Source organism: Vanellus vanellus (assembly GCF_965231255.1).
Source record: "Vanellus vanellus genome assembly, chromosome: 3".
In the NCBI taxonomy this organism is placed as follows: domain Eukaryota; kingdom Metazoa; phylum Chordata; class Aves; order Charadriiformes; family Charadriidae; genus Vanellus; species Vanellus vanellus.
This window is the reverse complement of record NC_138907.1, coordinates 35,104,490-35,128,297: the sequence shown is the minus strand read 5'-3', so window position 1 is coordinate 35,128,297 and position 23,808 is coordinate 35,104,490. Positions and strand designations below refer to the sequence as shown.

The following is a 23,808-nucleotide window of genomic DNA, read 5'->3' as shown; positions in this document are numbered from 1 at the left end:
CCAAGATAATTTTTACTTATCTCTGGACATTACATTATCACTGCATGTAATACAGTATTAGAATTAGGAAAATATTTTAATATATCAGTTATCCAGAAATGAAGAAAAGCTAATTTGTATTGTGCAGCAAGGGATTATTCTTTTTCTTAAACTCAGAAACGTCAGCATAACTGCACAGTCAGAAATAAAATATTTACACAACAGTCAATGTTTCCCAAAGCACAGCACAAATAAAATAACTAATCAACATGTTGCCTATGCAACCATTTGTATTTCTCTAGTGCGGTAACTAAGGTAAAGATGGTTTCAGTTGCCCAGGTTTAATCATTCCATTTGCAAGAAGTCATTTAGTAAGGATATTAATGACTTAGTGACGAAAAATTTTTCAAATGCTTTTCAGACTGACTGAAGACCTTACCAGAGCTCCTGCCAGCAACTCTCAGTCTATGCTTTTTTCAGTTAGGTCAGTGATGTAGTAGGGTTGCATTTTAAGTTAAAACAATGATCAAAAGCTTCTTTTGGATGTCTGCATGCTTCTTCTGAACACCACCATTCTCTACTGGGGGAGGGAAGAGGATGCAGAATTATTTGCTAAAAAAGCCAGCGCCAAATTAGATCTGCAGACACTGCTTTCTTCTCAGTTTAGCTCAAGTACCTGGGACAGTGCTTCAACTGCTTCCTCCTCAAGAGTTAACTCCTCGCTTGTTCCAACATCTTCTTAAATTGAACCATATTCAGAACGGCTTTTGGCAAATTATTATCACTGACTAAATTTGCACCAAGCACAGGAAAACTGCAAAATGGGTATCTACTACAGACAAGGATGTCAGAGACCTACTGGTAAGGATGAAAATGAGACACTGCTGTCTAATTGGCAACAAATTTCAATGAGTGACTCTCCCAAATGGAAAGAAAAATAAAATGACTGCACCATCACCAGTATACCGCACAGCTGCCTGAGGCTGCCTGACCAAGAAGAGAATTAAAGAAAAAAAATCTGTCTAGCCTATACTTGAAAAATCACATCTCTTCGCATGTTACTACCTGGAAAATAATTGTGCACAACTACCAACATTTCTTGGTTTAGAACTGCGTTAGTACTGAAACATTTACTCTTTTTACATTTTGCTTTTTTCAATGCTCAGGAGACAGAGTCTACAATTTAATTTGTCTTCACTCAGGCAGAGGATTACAAATGGTGTAATCATTAGTAGCAAAAACTGCTGAAGCACTGAACAAAAAAATCACCCAATATCATCAATGCTTAATAAAAGGAAAGGCAAGAAATTCTCTCTGCACTGATAAATACATTTAATACACGAGTACACCTTCTAAAGTAAAAATAATTCTATACCACGCTTTCAACAGCAGCCAAGTACTTTAAAGGGAAACACAAAGCACTTAGACATATTATGTGTCTACCAATTCAACCTAGTAGTATTAGAAAACCTCAACGTTTTTCAATTTAAACCAAATAAAAAAAAAACAGGAAAAAGAATATGCTTAAATTTCCTGCATTTACAGCATTATTCTACAGGCATCTATCAGTTCTTTTAATAGATACATGCTTTAGGACCAAAAATTTATGCAGTAATAATTAATTAATATTTCCCTTTGATTAGTCACATTATGTTATCTCAAGAAGAGATAAGACAATAAAATACTAGCAAATGTAGATAAAAATTGACCTCTTTCCCTCTCATAATCTATTTCAAATTCTGGTATTACTGACAAAATAGCATTACTTTTCAAACCATAAATTGGTATGGTTAGGCAAATACTCCCCCAATTAAAACTCATCATTATCCAATGTCAGATGAAACATGGAAAATGAATTGAGAGTTTCCTTCTGATTTAAGGTACCATCTCTATACTTGCTCTCCCTATAGCAAAAACAGCAAACCAGAATGATTCCATAAATCTGGGAAGTTTAGTACACAAGCACAACATACACTAGGAATAATAATTTCACTGAAGGAGTTTAATGGAAAGAAATTAAGTCTTTTAATCTTTTATTATAGTGACACCTTGTGGCTATATTCGAATTATTTTGAAACCTCCCAAACTTTTTCATTTTCTTATAAGGTCTTTAACGAAATTCTTCAAAATTTGTGCTCTAGGACAAAGTAAAAAGATGAAGCCACAAAACAAAAATGAAAGGATGAAAAAAGAAGGATAAACCAAAAAACAGTATTTCCTGTTTAAAGATCTTTAGAGATATTAACATGCACTTACTGTATTTGCACTTTTTTATCCCCATAAAAAGAGCTATGGCTTAGAATCACAACTCTGACTATCCTGATTTGAAAATCTGCCTTTTTAACTTACCCATATTGAAATCAATATCCACATGGGTTATGAAAAATACCCTACAGGCAGCTCTTTTATGATTTTTATCACCGATTTCTTGAAACACAACATGATTTAACATCGTCAGGTCTATGGATTACGTGTTATACAAGAAAGAGTTAACTTTTTAATACAATCCAGAAGATGGTATTCATTTTTTCAGGTTAATGACAGAGTAAACAGTTGGCTTAATTAACAGGTACATATTAAAAATGCTTGGAAATTGGAAAGAAACATATTAACTTGAAAAATCATTAACAAACGACACAAGGATAATAAACCTGACACTTGTTCCTAATTCTGACAGGAAACTGCTTACATGACTATTTTCCGTGTCCTGTTTTCCCTCTAAATAAAGTCTTCAACTCTACATGAAAATTGCTATATAAGTGCAAACAATAAGACTAGGACCTAAAAAAATTCTAAAAAAAATACAGTATAATATTAAAAAAGAAAAAATTACCCTGTAATCCCTCTTTCTTATTTGCTTTTTCTGCATTGTATAAGGCTGTTCAATTTTTAAAGGTGGTGGAATAACATCTTCTAAAAGTATTTAAAACAAAAATTAGAAGTCCTTCCAAAATACAATTATGGTAATAAAAAGCCCAGGTATTATACCTAGCATTTTCTCTTACTAAAAAAAAAAAACTCAAAATACAGTGGCACCCTCTCAACTGTTATACTAAGTTTCAGTGCCTATGAAATAATCTTCCTTGTAAAAATTAGCTTGTATATACATTAAATTATAGAATCAAAGAATCATTGGTTTGGGTTGGAAGGGACCTTAAAGATCATCTAGTTCCAACTCCCCTGCCACGGGCAGGGTCACTTTCCACAGGGATTACATCCTACAAATCACAAATAAATCGTCTTCTGTGTGTAAGAAAACATAAACAATCTTCTCATCTCCTTTTCATTATAGAATTTCAGAATCTTTGGTCACTGCCCTTCCATTTTCCATCTATTACTCTAGACAAAGGTTATAGATGGCAAAGTTACTGAACCTATTCAAACATAGACTGGAGCATACAAGTAATAAACAGGAAGCAAAGAATGTAAATAACCTTACCACATTACTTACTTGATTCTGCCTAATCAGTTTGGATGACTTAGTACATGCTTTGCCAAGTACAAATTATCTTTCATGGTAAGCACAATAACGCCCCTAACTCTAACACTATTGTGAATATTCCACAATGCTCCATACATAAAAAAAAAATAAAAATCAAAGTCATGATAGAGACTATGATACCCATAATACAATACGTTACTTGCTAAGTAGACTGAACTGGTTTTAATTCATTGTGGTATAATTTACTTATTTTACTTAACAACTAACTGCCAGAAGGTTGCATTTTTTTCATTCAGCTAGTGTGAAAAAGGAATTGATTGTAAATTTGAAAGTGGATATGCTGACTTAAGAGAAAGTGAAAAGTTTTCTAAAAGCAAAAAAAAAAAAACAAGCCCAAACAGAAAAACCAACATGCACACATGCAAGTAAAAAATACAGTCCATCAATTTTTATGCCCATGGAACTGTTTGAATAGCTTCTTAAAACTTAGGTGAACACTTTAGTTCAGCCCTTGACAGCTCTCACCTTGCAAAACTAATATTTATGTTAAAGGTAACTCAAAAAGGCAACTAACCTTGCCTAATGTTACGGGGCTCATATTCTCTTTATAATCTATGTTTGAACAATTGCTCTAGTCTATGAGACACAAATAGGCTGTCCTTCAACAACTTGTACAGAATCTGGCATGTTCTACTCCCTTGCTTTGAAAAAAGGTGTGTAAATAAAAACCACAGCCAATAACCCTAGTCTCCAATTCTCCATTACTACTCAAGAAGTCATCCTATACAGTGATAATACAAAGCACTTTGAGATAAAATCAACTTTTTTAAAATCAAACAAACAAAAACCAGCACCCATCTCAAATCTATACTGGTAAGAAACTGCACTGTGAAAAGATACTTAGTCCAGCATCTTCCACCGACAATGCATACAAACCTTAAAAAAATTGTTGCATGGTTCCCTAAGTGATTGCTTGCAAAGAGATTATTATTCACATTACTAAGACAGAAGGGGAATAAATGTTAAAACTAATGGCAAGAAGACAGAGCATAGCATGATACTTGCAATGCACTCCTCACTCAGTATTTTTGTCCATGAACAGGAAAATTCTGGCACTAGGACTTGCCACACTGACCCAAGAGTACACAGCAGAAGCACTGTTGAGCAATATGAAAACATAACTAGTTTTAGATGTAAAAAAATGTACTGATTAACCTACTGCTGATAACTGCAAGTGATTTATTGAGTTGCATTACAGCCTCCCTTTAAAAAGGGGGCAGGCATTTACATCTTTAAATGAAATAAATGGGATTTTTTCATTATCTGTTGCTAATCTGATAACAATTTCTTTCTAAACAAAGCCTATGAAACACTTAAAACATATCTCCCCTTTGATAAGCATGCATAACTTATCTGTGAAAACAGAATATCAAACATTAAAATAATACATTCTGAACTCATACTGGCTTATATTTTAAATCTGTGCTCACAACAATGCAGACCACCTCTTTTTAGACGGCAAAAAAAATGCTATGTATTTTAGGTTTTGTTTTGTGTATGTTAGTATCTTAGAGATAACTAGTTTAACTCATTTAAGTAAACAAAACAATTTTAAATACATAATCACAAAACCCTGAAATTAGAGACAGAAAAAAAAAAAAATCTAGTCCTCCTTGCTTACTTCTTTCTATACAGAATATTAGTCAAAAGCCAGGCAAATAGAAGTCACAAATACTAATATGTATTGCATATAGCCTCCCCCGCTCAATTTTTCTTCTGGAGGTCAACTGGCCCAAAGCCCTGATTAAAGCAGAGGCAACCTTCAAGCTGGACTTATTTATACAAATACAAATAAATACAAAGTTCTTAAAGTGGAACTCCTCAAAAAACTGTCAGCAATTTTAGGTTTCTAATTACATTTAAAACAGCTTTTTCTTCTTACTTACAGGAAAAAAAAAAAAAAAAAAAAACAACATAAAAAGAACAGTAAATTATAGTCACAGTACTTTAACTTTTGCTAGCAAATGCACCTTTAATATAATGTAATCTTAAATTCACTGATGTAAAGAGAGATTACAGAACAGCCTTATCTAAACTACCCTGAATTGTCATGTTGACTCACAACTGAGAACTCATATTGCCTTAAGGTTACTGCTCCTTAACAATAAGTACTCATAAACTTAAGCTGCTACACGACTTTCTCTTTAGCTCTTTCACTTGCTCTTCAAAGTAGCTGCACCTCCAGGGAATTGCCCACCACTTTGTGGATATGATAATGAGGAACAGAGATTTATAGAAAATAACAGGTTTACTGGGGATCATTGAGCAGAACAGGAAAAATGAGAGGCACGAGGACTATGCGATAAGGAAATCTGTGCTGTAGTTACCTGGACAACTGTATACTTCAAATATCTGCTAAAGTAAAACTGCAAGGGGGAGGTTTCCAGGTGTGCTTGTGCATGCACTTAAGCAGATAACATGTAGCTATGCATACAAAAGCATCGTATGAAATGAACTCCCTCCTGATAATCTGCTTCTCCAACAGACGGCCAGTCACTTTCAGAGGATTAAGAGATCATCAGAGAGCTGGAATATACAAGAGGTCTTTTTGTGCCACAAAATTAGTAAGGTACCACCTAAAACTCTCGAATAACATTCTCCCCTCCGCTCTTCGCGCTCTGCACTCAGGCAAGGCTATAAAGAGCTTTCACCAAAACAGAACAATAATGGTCTCAAAACATAGCACGCACGCACAGAGACGAAGACAAGAGAGTGGAGAAGGACAAACAGATAAACTAATGTTGAAATAGAAAAATCGCTTTTGGACAGGTCTTCAGTTCGGATGAGGCCAAAGAACAGCTGCCCTTTTGAAAGATGACGAAGGGAAGTCCCACTGTAACACCCTAGATCTCTTCAAATCTTCTTGCTAACACGATGGAAGCAAAAAAGCTGTGCTTACTAACAATCCGTGCACTTTGCACCAAGTTAAAGTCATACACGCACACAAAAATATCCCCAGGAAATGTAAAACACCTATAAACTCCACAGGGCATTTCATCATTGCTAGATGATTTATCACAGACACCTTTAAGCAAAAATTTCTCAAATACGCACACAAACTAGGGGACAGCACCAACCATTTCAGAAAGACAAAACAGTAAAATCAGAATCTTAAAACTTACAGGAAAAAGGTGAGAATGCATTTGTTTGTATCAGGACAAATACATTTCAATCCAGTTACATTCATTATTATTAAAAGGACAGGGAAGCTGAAAAAGAGTTATCTGAAAAAGAGTTATCTGAGGAGAGACACAAGTGACATCCCCCCCCCCAACTCTTTCCCCATAGACTACAGTTGTATGCCAGCAATCCCATGTCGCAGAGCAGGAAAGATCACAGAAAGACATCATTCTTGGGGGAAAAGAAAGCGCTTCCCTCCTTGGGGATTCTAAGAGTTGCTGCGCTGATGAAAAGTTTGTGTCTACAAAATAATTATCACAATACAGGGCATTTCCTCTTTGGGTCTATGACACAAAACCTAATGATGATACCATCTTTGGAATCTGCACACTGTGGCCTCTCTATCAATGAGTGCAATTCAGTCTTTGAATAAGACAGCTTCAATGAGATCATAAGCTTCTTCCAGAATTCCCAGCACATTCAGTAAAAAGACATCATCACCTTAATAACGACTAAACCCATCCAGCTGATTTGGTTTACACAAAGCATTGCTCAAACTCCTTAGTCCGAACTCTCCCCTTTTTCTTGTTCACAACTGTTTAAAACACTCTTCCAATGCAACTGCAGGAAATGTATAAAATATATAAAAATACATTTCCAGGTTTTATAGCAAGTAGGTAAACACATTTTAAACATTTTGGCAGTAAAGGAATGATGTTTACTACTGAGTGAAAAAAACTCATCAGATGCAAGAGGAAAAGTGCATATGACTGGAAAAAAAAAAAAAAAAGAAAGAGAAAAACCAGGAGAAAAGGAGAATACATAGAGATGGAAGCACCATAGTTTTCAAAACAGGATCCCTGTGATTTATGACCTATATGTATATTAAAAAAGCATCTACCAAGACAGACAAACTTGATTTTTTTTTTTAAGATAGCTGCTGAAAATTGTGTCTATCATACATTATCAGAAATATATACTGTAGTAGCAAAATCCACCAACTTATTCTGGTGTGTAAATTATTTAATGACAGCCATGAAACATTACATTGATGAACTAACCTGCAGACACGGGCAGGAAAATACAGGTTCTGCCAGGACCGACAGAGGTATTTAGAGTGATCGATAACCCGAATCCAGTCTAACTCATCCATGGACACCTCAATGTAGTAGGAATAAGATCTATGGATTGACAAAAAACACTGGTTAGAATACAAGCAGTCACATCATAGGTATTAAATTTTGCACTTTCTTCTGGATTTTCAGCTGTGCTGAAAAGAAGGCTATTTGTTCCTACCCACTGACCTGCCTAACATTCAGTTATGTTAAGACGTTTTCAGAATGACTTAACACTCCTAACACTCACAGTCTGCAGCAATTAGGTGAGACCATCGTCCCTCAAAAAATGTAATGGAGACTTTCAACTCAGTCAGTCATAGAAATAATCATTTGTATTCCTTCTGCATGGAATAAATCTAAAACACCAGTGATACAGTTATTATTTCTATTGCTGTATCAATATGATACAGTTATTATTTCTATTGCTGTATCAATAAAGAAAAATCAAAGATCAGATTAAAAATGCAAATTCAAACCCTTCATTTGATCATAAAGTAAATTTACCCTATGACAATTTTGTCACTGATTTTCTTCATTTGTGACCCTCTCAGCTGTTTATGATACATTGTTAAGCCTGTCACTACTTATTTACACACCCCAAAATTACCTCATGAAAAATAAAAAATAAAAGAAGTCACCAACATAATCTGTGTCTTCCTCTTGCTAATCAATTACATTTAGAGTTTGCTGTTAGGAGAAAGCAAACCCAAACTAAAACTTAAAAGCCACAGCTATTTCCATATTATGTCTACAATAGTGAGACTTAAAATGAAGTAGAAACTCCACTTCTGGATCAGAAAATCATGAAATATGTTAAAGGATATTTTCTTTCTCTTAACGTACTAGTCTGCAACATTCACAGGCATTTCAACAGCACCATGTTAGCACCTACCCTCCTTTCACACTGATTTCTAAAAGAGGAGTTGCTTTTCTATAATTCTACATAAACATTTTTTGTTAAACCTTTGTTAGTATTTCCAATGTTTTGGCGAGGACTTAGAGGGGTAAGATGCCTAACGTGGTATTGTTAAAAAATCCTTAAAATGTTAACTAACATTGTTAATACCAATTTATGCACTTAGAAAGGTAATGCAGAGTCTTTAAGATGTCAATTGCATAACCAGCTTTCACATTCACACCAACCAGATGTGTAATATTCACAACCAATACAAATAGACTGTGTTTTAGCAACATTATTATTACAAGCCCATGCATAATTGAATGAACTAGGCTCCAGCATTTCAGAGCTTGAGCAGCTTGAATCCAAAAGTTAGTGACTATCTGTCCTCTGTATGGTGAGAATTTAGGGATTCTCAAACCACCATCACTAGGCCAGTGCAAATTTTTAACCCATAAACAACATGCTATTTTTTTTTTTTTTGTATCTGAAGGTACCAAGCAAAGAAAAATTACCTCAAAAATATAGTTCTATTATCATACACACCATTATGCCTTCTATTTTCCTTAAGGATAGCATCTTTTTTGCAGAGGTAATTTGGACAGCTAACGTCCTTAGCTCTTTTACATCTAAGATTCATCTGTTAATAACACCTCTAAACCAAAGGTGCAAAACACACCAGTTAGTTTGTAGTTGGTTCTGTTAAAAATATACATTATCTATATAAAGATATCCAATAGTCCACAGCTTCACAGAGACAGTCAGAATGAATGAGTAGTTTAAAAAGATGTTCAACAAGAAGCCACCATGCGCTTGCGCAGTTGCTAAAACATCTCTTTTGGAGACATTATTCATGTATCCCATGAGAAAGATGCAGATAAGTGGCTGGCAATTCTTAGACTAAAAGAGTACATAGGTTGGAAAGGATCTCTAGAAAAAGCAAGGACAATCTCAGAGCAAGTTCCTTAAGGTCTTGGCTGGTCAAGTTCTGCATACCTTCAAGGACCGACATCCCTAACTGCTCTGGGCAAACTCCTCCCAAGTTCAACTACCCTATTATGAATTCTTTTCCTAATATTTAATAAGAATTTATCTTGTTGCTCGTGTCCACTGCTCTTTACCCTCTCAACACGCAGCTGTAAGAGGAGTCTGGCCCTGTATTCTCTATATTCTTCTATTAAATAAGTGAAGACAGCAGTAAGTTCCCCCTTCTAAGCCTTCTCCTCTTAAAACAGCAAGTTCTCTCAGCATCTCCTTGTACGTCGTGTGTGCAAGCCCTCATCATCTTGGTGTCCTGAACTCACTCCAGTATGTCAGTATCTCATACTGAGGAGCCCACAACTGGACAAAGCACTCCAAATGCTTCATTTTCCATTTACCTTAAGACAGTTGAGCTACTGGGGAGAAAAAACCTGATAATTCAGGTAAGATAAGAAGCAAAAGGAAGTCTGAGAGCAAACTTTCCACAGAAAAACAAAAAAGTCAGAAACTAGATCCTAAACGACTGTACCCTCAGTATTTTATGAAGACAAAACACTCTAGAGTAGAGGTCCATCCAAAAAAACAGGGACACGGTTTACTGGTGGACTTAGCAGCACTAGGTTAATGGTTGGACTTGATGATCCTAAAGGTCTTTTCCAACCTAGGTGATTTTATGATTCTTTGATATTCTGCCACCAACAATGGTTTGTTCTACAAATTTCAGAGGAAGGGCATAATGCTCCAATCAACAGATATTTTTTTAATAAGTTGTCCCAAGGAGAAGGGTTTTTCCCCGAGTTTCAGCAGCTGCTGATTTACGCCTTTCAGATGAGGGGCATTTTAACAGTTACAAGCTCTCTAAAAATTACTAGAGAACTCCTCATTATTAAAATGTCTCTAATACTTTTTCAAATTTTATAAAGTTGGTTGATAATTGGTTTATAAATTTGGTTGACCTTCTGGGACAAGTAGCACAATATTGTATGAAGTAGTTCCTTGTACGTTCAAAGTTTTACTTTTCAGTCTTTCCAAAAGGAATAGAGCAGAAGGATAAATTTCAGTTGAACTGAATCAGGAGAATTTACTTGAAACAATTAAATAGGTAAAAATTAATGCAGTTTGTTTTGAATGTTTAATAACTGTAATTCATATTTTACAAATAATTTCCTTTACAAAAAATAAAAATAAAACCCAATAAAACATTAGTACACCTGGTTCTAAAATAACACGGCTTAGTTAAGAAAACAAAATGCAACTGTTTTGCAATTCTAAACTGTTAGTCTGGAAGTAATATCATCTTTTATAAGAAAGGCAATAATGTGTTAAGAGTATAAGTAGCTTGTTTTATTGTTTTTAATAGAAAATTACTTATGAACACCTGCATGAGGTGTCTACTAAATTGTAAAATCTTTGTCATTGCAAGTTATAAAATGAATATATTCAATTTGTCAGATAAAAAGAACCTTGTAATTTTCCTACTTAGGCAGTCACTCAATTGTTCAAATATGCATAATTTGATCTTTCATGCATTCCATAACAATCTAAAGTAGCTGAGCATAAATTGGCTAAGACATCCATGATAGTTCATACTTCACCAGTCTAACCATGAAGTGGCTTCTAAAAACTCCTGTAGTTAGTCCATGATTCACACTCTAAATCAAATTTACTATCTCTGAGTTATTGTCAAAGTGTGTTATTTCTTAACAATTTTTATATACTCAAAAAATCTGAGCAAACATTCCTTCAATGTTTGGAATGTAAATATGAAAAAAATATGGCTTCTGCAAAAGAACTAGAATATTATTTTTCAAACTGAAATAAAAGCAGTTGAAAACTAAGTGGCAAACAGAAAACAAAACAATTGAAATTTTGTAAACTTTCATTAGTAATATGAACTCCTTAATGAAAACACAAAAACCAGATTGAAATATTATAAGGTAGTTAGTATGCACAAAATAGTATCACAAAATATGGTCTGGTGTGCAAGCAACCAAAACTGCATTTTAAACAAACACATTTTTTTCAAACAAAACTTTTCATTGTTATCTCCGACACTGTACCATGCTGTTCCTATAAAATATTTAATGAATATTTCGCATTGGTGTATTACCAGCGGTACTAAATGCATTACCATCCCTTTTTATATCAACTTGGCACCTACCGACTATCTCTGTCCCACAGGAGTATTCGTATGTGGTTGATTATTGAGGGCTGGCCTAGTTTAATTTCAATTCCAGAACGGCAGTCATCGTCGATCGGGTGTCGAGAGAAGCCATGATCCAAGTCATAGTTCTGAGTATCCCCATCTAATAAAGCAGACTTCAGCTCCCCTTTTACAACCTGTGCTCCATACTTCATTGTTGCAATATTTTCCCCTGGTACTAAGAAGAAAAAAAAAAAAGTTAAGTAACTTTTACACTCTTGTACTGCAAATTAGATGTTCTGAACACCAACTGTATTAGGTCAAAACAAAGACTTATTGACAGTATCATTTCCTGGTCAAACACACACTCAAGGAAAAACAAAAGTATAAAAAGAGAGGCATTTTAGAAATTTTGCTTCTTCCATTTCATTTGATGCTCCCTAGGTCCTTTATAGTAAAAATAAGTAGTGATAATTCACTAGTATGTAGTATCTATATTCTCAGCCCCCTTCATTATTTTACAGAATTCTATTGCACCTTCCTCATTCAACCATCCCTTTCCTTCTGGTTTTAAAGTTTTGGGCTATTTAGTCTCTCCTCATGATCAACATCTCACCATACCTCTAATATTTTTTTAGACCTTTCCCTTTTTTTTGTTCTAATTTCAACTGGCTGTGAGGTTTTTTTGTTTGAAGTGGAAGGAAACTAAAAACCACATAAAATGCTCAAGATGTGGATGCATCATGAATTTGCAGAGTAGTACACACAGTGGCATAGCTACACAAGCTATTTTGACAGCCAGACAAACTTCCAGTACTCTGCAAAGCTAAACGAACCTGAGTGAAATAGGAAACTTTTGGATACTTGGGCTTTGAACCAACACAGCAAAGCAAGTTTTCTATGCCACCATTTCGCAGTAATAAACCTGTTATGTCCTAGGAACAGATCCTCCATCAAGATAACTGGGGATAATGATCCCTAACTCCAACTGCAAAACAATACATTGATTAACCACCCTGTTAAAAAGACATTTTTAACAGTCTTGTTTCAGGAGAGACCCTATAAAACATGATCTGAAAGCTAAATGATGAAAAGCTGCCCCTGAATTCTTCAGGCAGGTTTGCAAGAGAAGTATGAATTTTAACAGGATGTTAAGTTTAACATTTAAAGAACAGAACTTGAAGTGGTAAAAATTTAACTGTATTGTAGTACTACTAAATAAAAGCATCAAATGCACAACTACGAAATTGCAAGTGGTTGTCAATGTTTCCACAAATAGAAAAAGTCCCAAAAGCCTGAACTAGTACTAAAACCACAAAGAAATTCAATTCTCTAAAAAGCCATGATGTTGATAAAGCTAGAAATTTTGTGATGAGGAGCATATTATTATTGAGACATAAATATGCAGAAAAAGAAGTCAGAAAACACCATTTAAATTTTTCAAATTTACCTACTGCACTGTCAACAGAATTTCTTGCATGATAAGACTTTTACAATATCCTAATATTAAACTAATATGTTTAAATATTAATATTTGTAACTTCTAAGAGAGAAAAAAGGGGAGATGTAGTTGTGAGAAAGCAGTTATTTTCAGGGCTCATGATGCATGACTGACAGACTACAGTGCAGGCTCTCAAAGAACACTTAACTTTATTCTTTGCTGCGGGGAAAATGCTCTATAAATCACGCATTAGATAGCAAACAAACAGTATCTTTCTTAAGCTCAGTGTGAGACATTCTTGTTGAATTAACAGACAGCACAGACAAAAGTCAAACAAAAGGCTTCTCACGCTTTTTAGGCTTTCATTAATACAATTTTGGAAGACTTGTTTATAATGTTTGGGCAAGCATGTAAAGAGTAAGAGAAAAATCAAAAGTAGTGGAGAAAAGATTAAAATCTTCATGAAGTAGAAAACAAGTCACCGTCAACATAAAACCATTTAAATATCATATATCCTGCAGCCAATTTTTATTTTTCATGTTTTAGCAAAAGTTTTTCTATTAAAAATAGCATTTCCTCTAGGAAAACACACTCTTATTACAACATTCATGTTTAAGCAATATCTGAGATACAAAGCAAGAAAATACGTTGACTAATATTATTTCAGGAATAGAAATGGCAAGAACAGTACATAACAAGATATCACAGAATCACAGAATAGTCAGGGTTGGAAGGGACCTCTGGAGATCATCTAGTCCAACCCCCCTGCCAGAGCAGGGCCACCTACAACAGGTTGCACAGGACAGCGTCCAGGCAGGTTTTGAATGTCTCCAGAGTGGGAGACTCCACAACCTCTCTGGGCAGCCTGTTCCAGTGCTCCACTACCCTCAAAGTGAAGGAGTTCCTCCTCATGTTAAGATGGAACTTCCTATGTTCAAGCTTGTGCCCATTACCCCTCGTCCTATCAATGGGCACCACTGAAAAAAGACTCCTCCCATCCCTCTGGCATCCTCCCTTTAAGTATTTGAAAGCATTAATATTATTTTATGTTTTAAAAGACCTACATAATGAAATAAAATCTCAAAGCACAAATTAACCATAACCTCCAGACAACTATAGTCACTAAATGAGAAAAAAACAAACAAATAAAAAAACTGATTCTTACTTAACATGCCCCTGTAGTTGAGGTCCATGTCCCGACTCTCAGAACGAATCTTAATGGCATCTAGGATGGCATCAGGTGACAACAATCCAGAAGGTCTTACGACATTTAGTAGTTCTGTTAGACTCATTAGTGGCAAACGTACTGCTTGCATGATTTCAGCATGGTTTTCCTTGGGGTTATGTTTACACCAATTCATCAAAGCTTGAAAAATGTCCTTCTCGGGGGCTGCAAATGAGTCCCTCAGTACAATACTTAGAAGAGCAGCCTGGAAAAGAAAAATAAACAAAAAAAATCCCAAATAAACAGAAATAAATTTAAATTTATTTAAAAAATAAAGGGAAAAAAGGAAATTAAAATAAGGCAAAAATTAATGGGTATTTTAACTTGTAGTTATTAAAAATAATTGCCAAAGGAGTGACTCCCTGCAACTGTAGGTTGTTTTAGTTACTTATGCAAGAATTATAGAATACATCACGTAAATAATAGGTAATGTCATAAACCCACTGGGAGAAAAAAGTCATAATTGAAATGTGGAGAACTAATCAAATCAATTTAATTCCTGTTACTACTTCAAATTTACTTTGGAATATAAGAAGTGATTTGGGGATTTGGTGGTATAGTTCAAAGCTTTCCTTTAAACTTAGGCTGGTATAAGAACACTGAGGAGAAAAATAAAGTGTGGCGTGGAATCACCTTTTTAAACCATTTCTAACTATTTAGGATTCCCCCCTCCTTCTCCCTCTCTTGGTACCAACTTAGAATCAGAAGGTAAAAACTTCAGTGGCTCTTATTCGTGCAGAAAACCTACTGACTGCAAAATGAGAACAAAAAGAACTGAAGAGCTTTTTGATTTTCACTTAGCTAGCAGAATAATTAGGAGTTTGCCTAAGAAAAGGATAAATCTCTCATATATACCAGTACTGCCTATACAAAAGATGCCATAAAGTATGCGCTTCCTGACGAATGACGTTTTGACAGTACAGTAGAGAAAAAAAAAAAAACCACATTTTTTTTTCCTACACAACTAGCAAATTAGCGGAGCAGAGTGTCTTGTGCTTATTCAACGAATAGACCCAACACAGCTTTTCCACTAAAAACACTTTTAAAAAAATAATAATTAAGCCATCATCATTCAAGATGCCTAAGATGCCAAATGTGAATACCAATTGAAAATACTCTATCAGTATTATGTCCAGCTTAAAGACATCTCCAGAGTAAGTCCAAAATTTCAATGTCATAGAACAGTCTGACTCAGACACAAATATTTATGCATCTAACAACAACAACAACAAAACCAACACACAAAAAACCCAAACCACCCAAAACCAATTTCAGAATGTGGTGACAATCAGCAATATAAATCACGGCAACCTCCAGAATGCTTTAGCTTACACAGTAGGAAATCACCCACCACTGAAGCAACCTGTATCAAGAAATAATTAGAATGGAGTATCTTCTGCTATCTTCAAATCTTTACTTTATATCCCCTGGGCAGCATTCAGAAGCCAAATTGCATTACTTCAAGAACAGATGAAAAAAGACAAATTAAGATTAAATTGCCTGCTCCCAGCTTTCAGAATACTCCAAGCTATACTGACTGATCAAAACTAAATACCTAAAAAATTCAGAATAGATCACCAGGATTTTCAGTTCAGCTTGGCTTGAACGTTTCCAACTGTCACAGTTTCACTAGTATAAAATGATACCTGTTAACTAACATATAAACTTGTATTTGGTGCTCCCGTTAGTATTTTATCATGAAGTTGTATACATATTAAAATTAACAGTGCTGGGGGAAAAAAGCGCAAACAAATTATATACCTTAGAAAGCGATAGGAAGCCTTCGCTGGAGAGCACCTCTTGGGCATTTCTATCCATAAACATACAGCACATACAAGTTAATTTGGGAAGGGAATAAAGACTGGCAACATCAAATGTCATACAGACATTCTGAATATTTAGTATTGTGCAAAGATACTCAGAGGTGGAATCCTCCAGTTCTGGAAACCCATATTTATGTGCTAGGCTCAGGAAGTCTAGGAGAACCTCCTCTTTCTCATCTCGTAGTGTAGCACGACCAGTGTAAATATATTTCAACAGCATGGTAAATGCTTCTGCAGTGGTATCCTGAAGAGGAATTTCTGCTTCAGGCTGAGATTCTCTCATTCCGCCATATAATAATGCTCTGTAAGGAAGACAAAATTGGAGAAATTTATATCCTGATAAAAAACAGGCAAAAAGTAGAAAGAGAAAGGAATAGATTACTATTTACAGCAAAGGGAATACGAAGGGGATATGGTTTAAGAATCTACAAGAGAAAAACCCTTATACTTGGCATTTAAAGTGCTGCTCTGCTCTGCAAGCAGCTGCACAAGAATAATATTCTAATGCATCATGTGTTTACCCTACACAACAATTGCTCCATCTCCACTCTGAACAATAGCTTGTGAAGCAGAAACTGAGACACGATTCTTGTACCCTTATTTTTTAAAATATAGGGTAAAGAAAAAAAATGAAAGATTTTCAGAAAGCAAGTGAAACAAATAGTTCCCCACTATAACAGCAGTAGCAAATCAGCAAATCTCAGAATTCTTGATCCTCTATTCCCTACTCTAAACCCAGCACACGGCAACTCTGATGAAATCCTGAGTCTTGAGAAAAATCAAAGTACTCACAATTATTTTTTAAAATATGATAGACAGTTTGAACACAATCTGCATTTAAGTTACTAGCATATCCCTCTGACAAAACGAACAGGAAGATGATTATCAGGAACTTCTATTAATCACATTTAGATTGAAAAATGCCCAGCTCTTAAAAAAGCTGTATTAGTACTATTCCTAGTTTTATAATATATATTCCAACTGGAATCAGCCAGACCTCTTTAAATACTCAATTCAAAAATGTCAAAATTAAACTTTCTAATTGAGTATATACCATAGAAGCACACCATCCGTACTCTGAGAAATCAAAACAATTTTGCAGCAGAACTTTTCTGTTCTGAAGTTATCTTTCTCTTGAATTTGTGAAACTACCTTCAAGATCCAATTTAATGAAGGTCAAAAGAATAACATCATGACATGGTATTTATCTTTTCATATTTGGACACAATGATTTGATGCGCTGGGAAACATTCACACAGAAAAGGTCACACTCAATGGACAGATGATTACACCCTGAAAAGTTCATAGATAAACAATGTTTATCTTATCTGCATGAAAATTTCCTGTGAGCCTGACAAAAAGCTATACTTCACCTGAAATAATGGCACCTAGCAGCCAGGATCACTCTGTGTGCCGGAAAACGTTTCTTTTCTACAATAAAGGTAACGTCACTATATTCTTCCCCATTCATTAGAGCACCAATATGCTCTGACAGAATGTGAACGTGGTCAATCTCACCCACAGCTGTGTAAGGACGAAGCGGATGGCTGTTACTCATCTTGGAGGGATGGTGATATTGGTAGCCTAAAGGGAAAAAGAGAACAACCAGTATTATGGAGGGCACAAATATTAAAAAACAGCAAAGATCAAGCTGCGATTACAAAAAAAGCAACCCGCGTAAGTTACCATACATTACAAGAAAAATGAAACTAAGAGGTTTTCTATTAAAGTTCACTTACAGCAGGACTCGATGCAGATTGCATCAGAAATTCTAGCCAACAGAAAATATTTCAGGCAATTGGGTCACCTTGGCATTCTGTCAAACCATTTACTTAAAATCAAAAGCTTTCAACAAAAGGAACTAAAAATTAAACAATTTTAATTAAAGTTACCATTAGAAAGCAATTTTATCTTAATTAAAATGCACATAAACTATAAAGAAATAAATAATTTGACCAATTAAACATAGTCTTAACTCCCAAGTCTGTACTGAAATCAGTATTTTTGCAGAATTCTAATCAACTTTCCAGAACTGGGAGAAAATAAACAGCTGGGATAACTTTTAATAAATAACAAACAAAGTCTGTCAAAGAACAAAGCTTTACAATAAACAATTCCATTTTCTTACCCTTTCCACTCAGTTTTCTTGACACCTTCTTGTTCCCTCATATACGTAAGAAAAAAAAATCCCCTAATATCTCTCAGTCATAAAAGTAGGAGACTGTGCACTAATGTACAATATATATTAACACATTGGTCATATCTTCTATGGAATTATTTTGTTACTTATTAATTCACAAGAGGTTTTAGTTTTGTTGGTTTCAGTTTATTTCAGCAACAGAGACTTTCTGTAGACTCAATAGCAAGAGCATCCACAGGAGAATTTAGGTTTTAAATCAGCTTCTAGTGTTACACTTCAGTTTACTTTTAAATAAAAGGAGGTTGGCTGTTTCAGATAATAACCGTCATTATTTTCAGAGACACCTTCTGTGCTCCAATGACTAGCCACTTTTCAAAATGGACACATACTTAGTGCTGAAGAAAGATGGTGTACCACAAGCAGCAGGAAAATGATGAGGCCATACCCTGCACACAGCTAACGCATTCATCTTTCATGACTTGAATGCATTTTTAAGCTGTATTTTAAAAGTATTATTAGAAAACACACATCTGTTTCCAGACATTTCTACCCCAAATGAGAAAAGAAAACACATGCACATGGGGTTAAGTATTTGCACCTCTAACGCCTGGAAACGCTTAACCCAAAATCAACATACCATAGAAACACGGTCCCCAAACCCTTTAAACTAAACTAGAAAAAAGCAATAATAATAGAAAACAAGATTTGAGAGAAGTACAGCATATTAAATTGATAACACAGATCACAGCACAAAAGGGAACAAAATGCCAGCTTTCCTCAGGCTGTCTCTGCTACTTGAATTAGAAGCTGTGTGCCCGTGTAGCCATTACAGCCTGGAACCAGCAATATTGGCCGAGATACTGGAGGCAGCCTAACCACGGGAATACAGAATTCTATACAGTCGTTCTTCTATCCTGACACAAGAGTAAATTAATTTTTATCGTTTTGCATAATAAAAGACTGTTTCTTCCATAGGCACTGGTTAATTCACAAATAGCTAAGACAGCTCTGCACTGAACAGATTTACGGGACACACGCTTCCCGTAACATTTACTTTGTAACAACCAAGATTAACAAACCGCATCACTCCAGTTGCATCTATTTATACTAGTGGTAATATTTATCACAACATTATTATATGAAAGTTTCTAGACAATAGTAAAATTGAAATGCCCTCAAAACATAACACCTTTCATTATATCAAAGGCGCAAACAAAAGGATGTATTTGTTACTCAGTTGCACATCTCAAGCCTCGATACTCCTTCAAGACTTCTGTACCTCGCAAGTCTGTAATTGCTGCTGTTGATCTTCATTCACAAGTCAGGTAACCCACCTATGTGTGAGTTACATGCACATTATCAAGCAACTCTGCACTATCTCTCGTCTGCTAGTTCTGATTTTGATGGATTAGGGAAGTTAATTTATGATACTTCCTACACACACAAATAGAGGCACTTTTTGGTTTTTAAATCTATTTTTAATTCCATTTTTTCTGCAGTCTACTTTGTTTCCTTCATCCACTCTTACCTCTGAAAAATAAGAGTAGGTACTGCCTGCATAAAACTGTGAGGCTGTAAAAGAGGTAAAGGTAAGGGAATGCCATCAGCTGCACACTAACTTTGCTTCCAGTAGCTGTGAATGTGCCAACAGGGTGAAAAGTTCAAGGGAAAACTGTTTCCATTTCAGGTTACATAAATAAATAAAATCGAAAGCACACTTCCCTCTCAAGGGTACATAAATCTCTGTAAACAAGAAACAGTGCATAGAAGAGGGCAAAGACTGAACTGGGGACACTTGCTAATAAGCCAATGATGCCAGTCCTTACGAACATCAAGACTGATGATCAACTTGCTGAACTACAGCAAGTGACAAAAGTAGAAATTTAGAAATCCCTGTGTGTAAGCTGCAAGACAAATTTGTTTCGAAGTTTAATGCTCTTCAAATTGCTGGTTCAATGTACTATCCTCAATCGTCAATTTCAAACAAGAACATGCTGATCATGGGGAAATACAGGACTCAAACAATGGCTACGAGCCTCTGGCGGAGGAGCCTTTCAAATGCTTGAATGACATGAAGCGTTAGAAACCGTCAACTTCATGAAACTATGTGCACGCCTTATATACTTTCTGTGGGTAGCACTAGTATATTGAAGAAGCACTCAAACTCATTTATTTGTTTACTACTGCACATTCCCAACGTTTCATCCATATTGTGGATTTTCCATATAAAGCAGCACAGTGAGTGCAGTCCCGCCTTCAAAATATAGAACCAAATAATACACGACTTCAGGTCTTCCCAGACTGGATCAATTAATGGTCCAAATTCTGTCAACCCTTGAAGTGATCTGCACATTTCTCGTTTGAGGAAGTAAAAAGTAATATACTGCTTTAGTTGTGGCAAGTTGCTATGAGCTCACAACTTCCCTGTATAACAAAACATGCATTTTTCTAGTTGCAACTCGCTCGGAAGTTTTATTTATGATAAAAAAAGACGGATGCTGCCGGCAGCTTAGCAAAATCCTTCATGAAGATTCCTCTGGCATACTTCTGTCATCAAACAACGTCGCTCCATTCAGAGAATACAGGTGTTTCCTCTTCCTGGTGGTCAAAGAAGAATGCTTAACCAACTTCAGAATAAAAGGCCAACCCTTTACAAGCCTCTTACAAGCATCATAACCTATTTCCAGGCAGTAATCAGAGCTAATTAACTGCTTCTGGAGTCAGCTGCTGCAGCTTTGTTCATGCCACAGAAATAAAAAAAACAAAACAGTCTTCTCAGTGAGTTTGAGGTGCCATTAAAACTGCAACAATCTCAAAAGGCATCTGTTAAGTTAGAAGGCCTAAGAATCCCTTCTGTCCAAGGCCCCACTAGAAGCCACGCTTCTTGGTGGCCATCTTCAACAGTGAGCATGTGGAAAACACGGCCTAGTACTTATTACATAAGGCAATACACAATATTACACAACATGTGTCATGGCTAGGAAAACAACAACAAAAGCCCCACAGTTTTCAGTGTGCCCTATTTCTTTTAAGTAAACTGTAGCAGCTTGTGGCATATAAAAACATGACCTAGAAAATACAATAACAACAGCAAAACACATATGACATCTTTACTAAACAACTCTCAATCCAGAGCTGCAGTAAAGACTGGTACTGAGTCACCTCCCCCCCTCACCTGGGCTATCACTAAAGAGTCCTCTGGAAGGCAGTGCTATTTCAGTGAAACATGCAAGAGCTGTTTTTTATACCAGGCACAGAAAAAGGAATTTAAGAAACTGTTCATGAATAATTTGGATTTTTTTAATATAAAACAAGTGAAAAATGTTTGCATAACTGATAACCCCATTGAAACTTTAGAAATAAATGCAAGTAAACAGACTACTACTAGAATTATAAATTTTATTAAGTAAATCTGGATTATAAACACCAAGCAAATAATTTCATACCCTTGAAATATTTCATGCTTTATCATCTAGTTTGCACCTATCAAGATAATACAGATTTTGTCAGAATTACACAAAGGGAATTTTCTTAAATATAATTCACCTACATTGCTATTTTATCCAGAAATAGGAATTGGTTCTCAGTTGATTGGAAAGGATTTGAGTTGTATTTCAATTTTTTGTAATTCATTACCTCATAAAATATTTTGCTATGCTTTAAATAAATTCCAGCAAAATATTAATTTAATTACAATTTCTATTACCATAGACTCATAGAACACGGTAGGTGTGACAGCAAGGCTACTGTACAAACATACCATTGTGTCAAACCATATGGTTTGTTTTTTTAGTAGAGATACACTTGTCTTTTTATACAAAAATATTTTGTTCTCATAAGTTCTGGTACAATAACCTAACATCTCAGGAAATAGGAATTTTTAGTAAATACTTCAACATACAAAAAGTATAACTCAAGTAAATACTTTGATTCTGTCAGAACGCTCCCTACAGAAGTTCCTTTGTACTTCTAAATAACAATAGCAAAACTGACTATGAGTGAAAATTGTAACAGAAAAGGAAAAAAATACATGTATAATACTTAGTATCCAATAACAATGTAAACAGTGCAGTACAAATATTTAGACACAGAAGATGAAAGATCAAGTAAATTAAATTCACAGAACTTTTAAGTCTCATCTCCAACCCTCCTGTTGTGGAAGGATTAAAAGAAAAGCAGCTGTTAACTCTGGTTAATGGTAAATAACCACACCATTCAATGACAGCATTCTAAACAACAATTAGTACCAAAAGTGCTTTGACTTAAAGCATATAGGAGTTTACACACTGCTTATCTGCAAACACATTCTCATTATTTAAGTGCTGTGGTGCTAATGTTTTATGTTCTGCTCAGAGACGTATTCCTCTGACAGAAGAGTAGGAATAAATTTAATTAGGTACAAAGAACAATATCGTAAGTACAGATGATTTATTAACACACGTATAAAATAGGTATTAATGCACTTGATACAACCTGGTTAAAATGGCATACCACTTAACCCCTAAGTTAAAATCTTAAGAAAATACATTGGTCCACTCACCAGTAAAGCTGTCTGAAGACCTACAGTGGACGTAGCCTGTAGGCAGATGACCAGCTTCCTGAAAATTAGGGTTCTTTGCCATTCTGAACAATAGACAGATTGAACAGCAAGCTCATAGAAACGCTATTCAGCAACATCCAGCTGCACAGCAACAACTGTACCATTTCCTGAAACAAGGAATGAAATAAGCATGAAATATATGTCATGAGAAACAGGGGGCACATAGCCTATGGCAAAAGCAAGCGAGATGCATATTTCTCCCTTAAAATTTCTGTGGAAATAAATTCTTAAAAAAATCACTCCATTCTATGGGAAAACTTCTAATAATATTAAAACATAGCATTAGAATCCTTTTTTTGAGTAATCATTTAATTTTGACCATTCATTTTTTTAACCATCGAGACAGTAACGTATTGCCATTCATTTGTCCACTATAAGCCACAAAAATTTCATCCCGACATTCTTGCTGCAGCATTAATGTCCCTGAGAACACCATTTTCCCACATGGGAGTCCTAATTAAACCAGGTCTATACAAACTGTACCACACATATTTTATTCCCTACACATATAACATTCTCTAAGTGTTCTTGCCTAGCTAAAGGTTTTTGGGGTTTTGTTTGAGTTTTGGTGGTTGTTTTTTTTACAATACTTCAGGCAGTTGCAGTACCTTCTCCTGTGCAAGCCTTTAATTTTACAAACAGAAAAACAAAACAAAACTGTAGGGTGAGGAAATACAGAAATTTAGATGCTTTATTTGTTTAAATACATAACCAACATAATGAGTCTCTCTCAACAAGTTTAATTTATTGTTATTCTTCCCATATACCTGCCAGCAGGAAAACCAATCTGTATTTAATTTGCTAAACAGATGATACCTTGATCTATGAATTCTCTCAT

The 23,808-nt window shown here is 35.2% G+C and overlaps 1 protein-coding gene across 1 annotated transcript in view; it reads right to left on the bottom strand.

The window, feature by feature from the left end:
- BTBD9 (BTB domain containing 9) overlaps window positions 1–22,992 on the bottom strand; it is a gene marked incomplete at its 5' end in the record, with an annotated part of 125,113 nt that extends 102,121 nt beyond the window's left edge. Inside the window, 6 exons of the mRNA XM_082480878.1 lie at window positions 7,663–7,782; window positions 11,760–11,979; window positions 14,348–14,612; window positions 16,169–16,532; window positions 17,604–17,814; window positions 22,911–22,992. Coding sequence (XP_082337004.1) covers window positions 7,663–7,782; window positions 11,760–11,979; window positions 14,348–14,612; window positions 16,169–16,532; window positions 17,604–17,814; window positions 22,911–22,992 — 1,262 coding nt within the window. The remainder of the gene's footprint in view (window positions 1–7,662; window positions 7,783–11,759; window positions 11,980–14,347; window positions 14,613–16,168; window positions 16,533–17,603; window positions 17,815–22,910) is intronic.
- Between the last annotated feature and the right edge of the window lie 816 nt (window positions 22,993–23,808).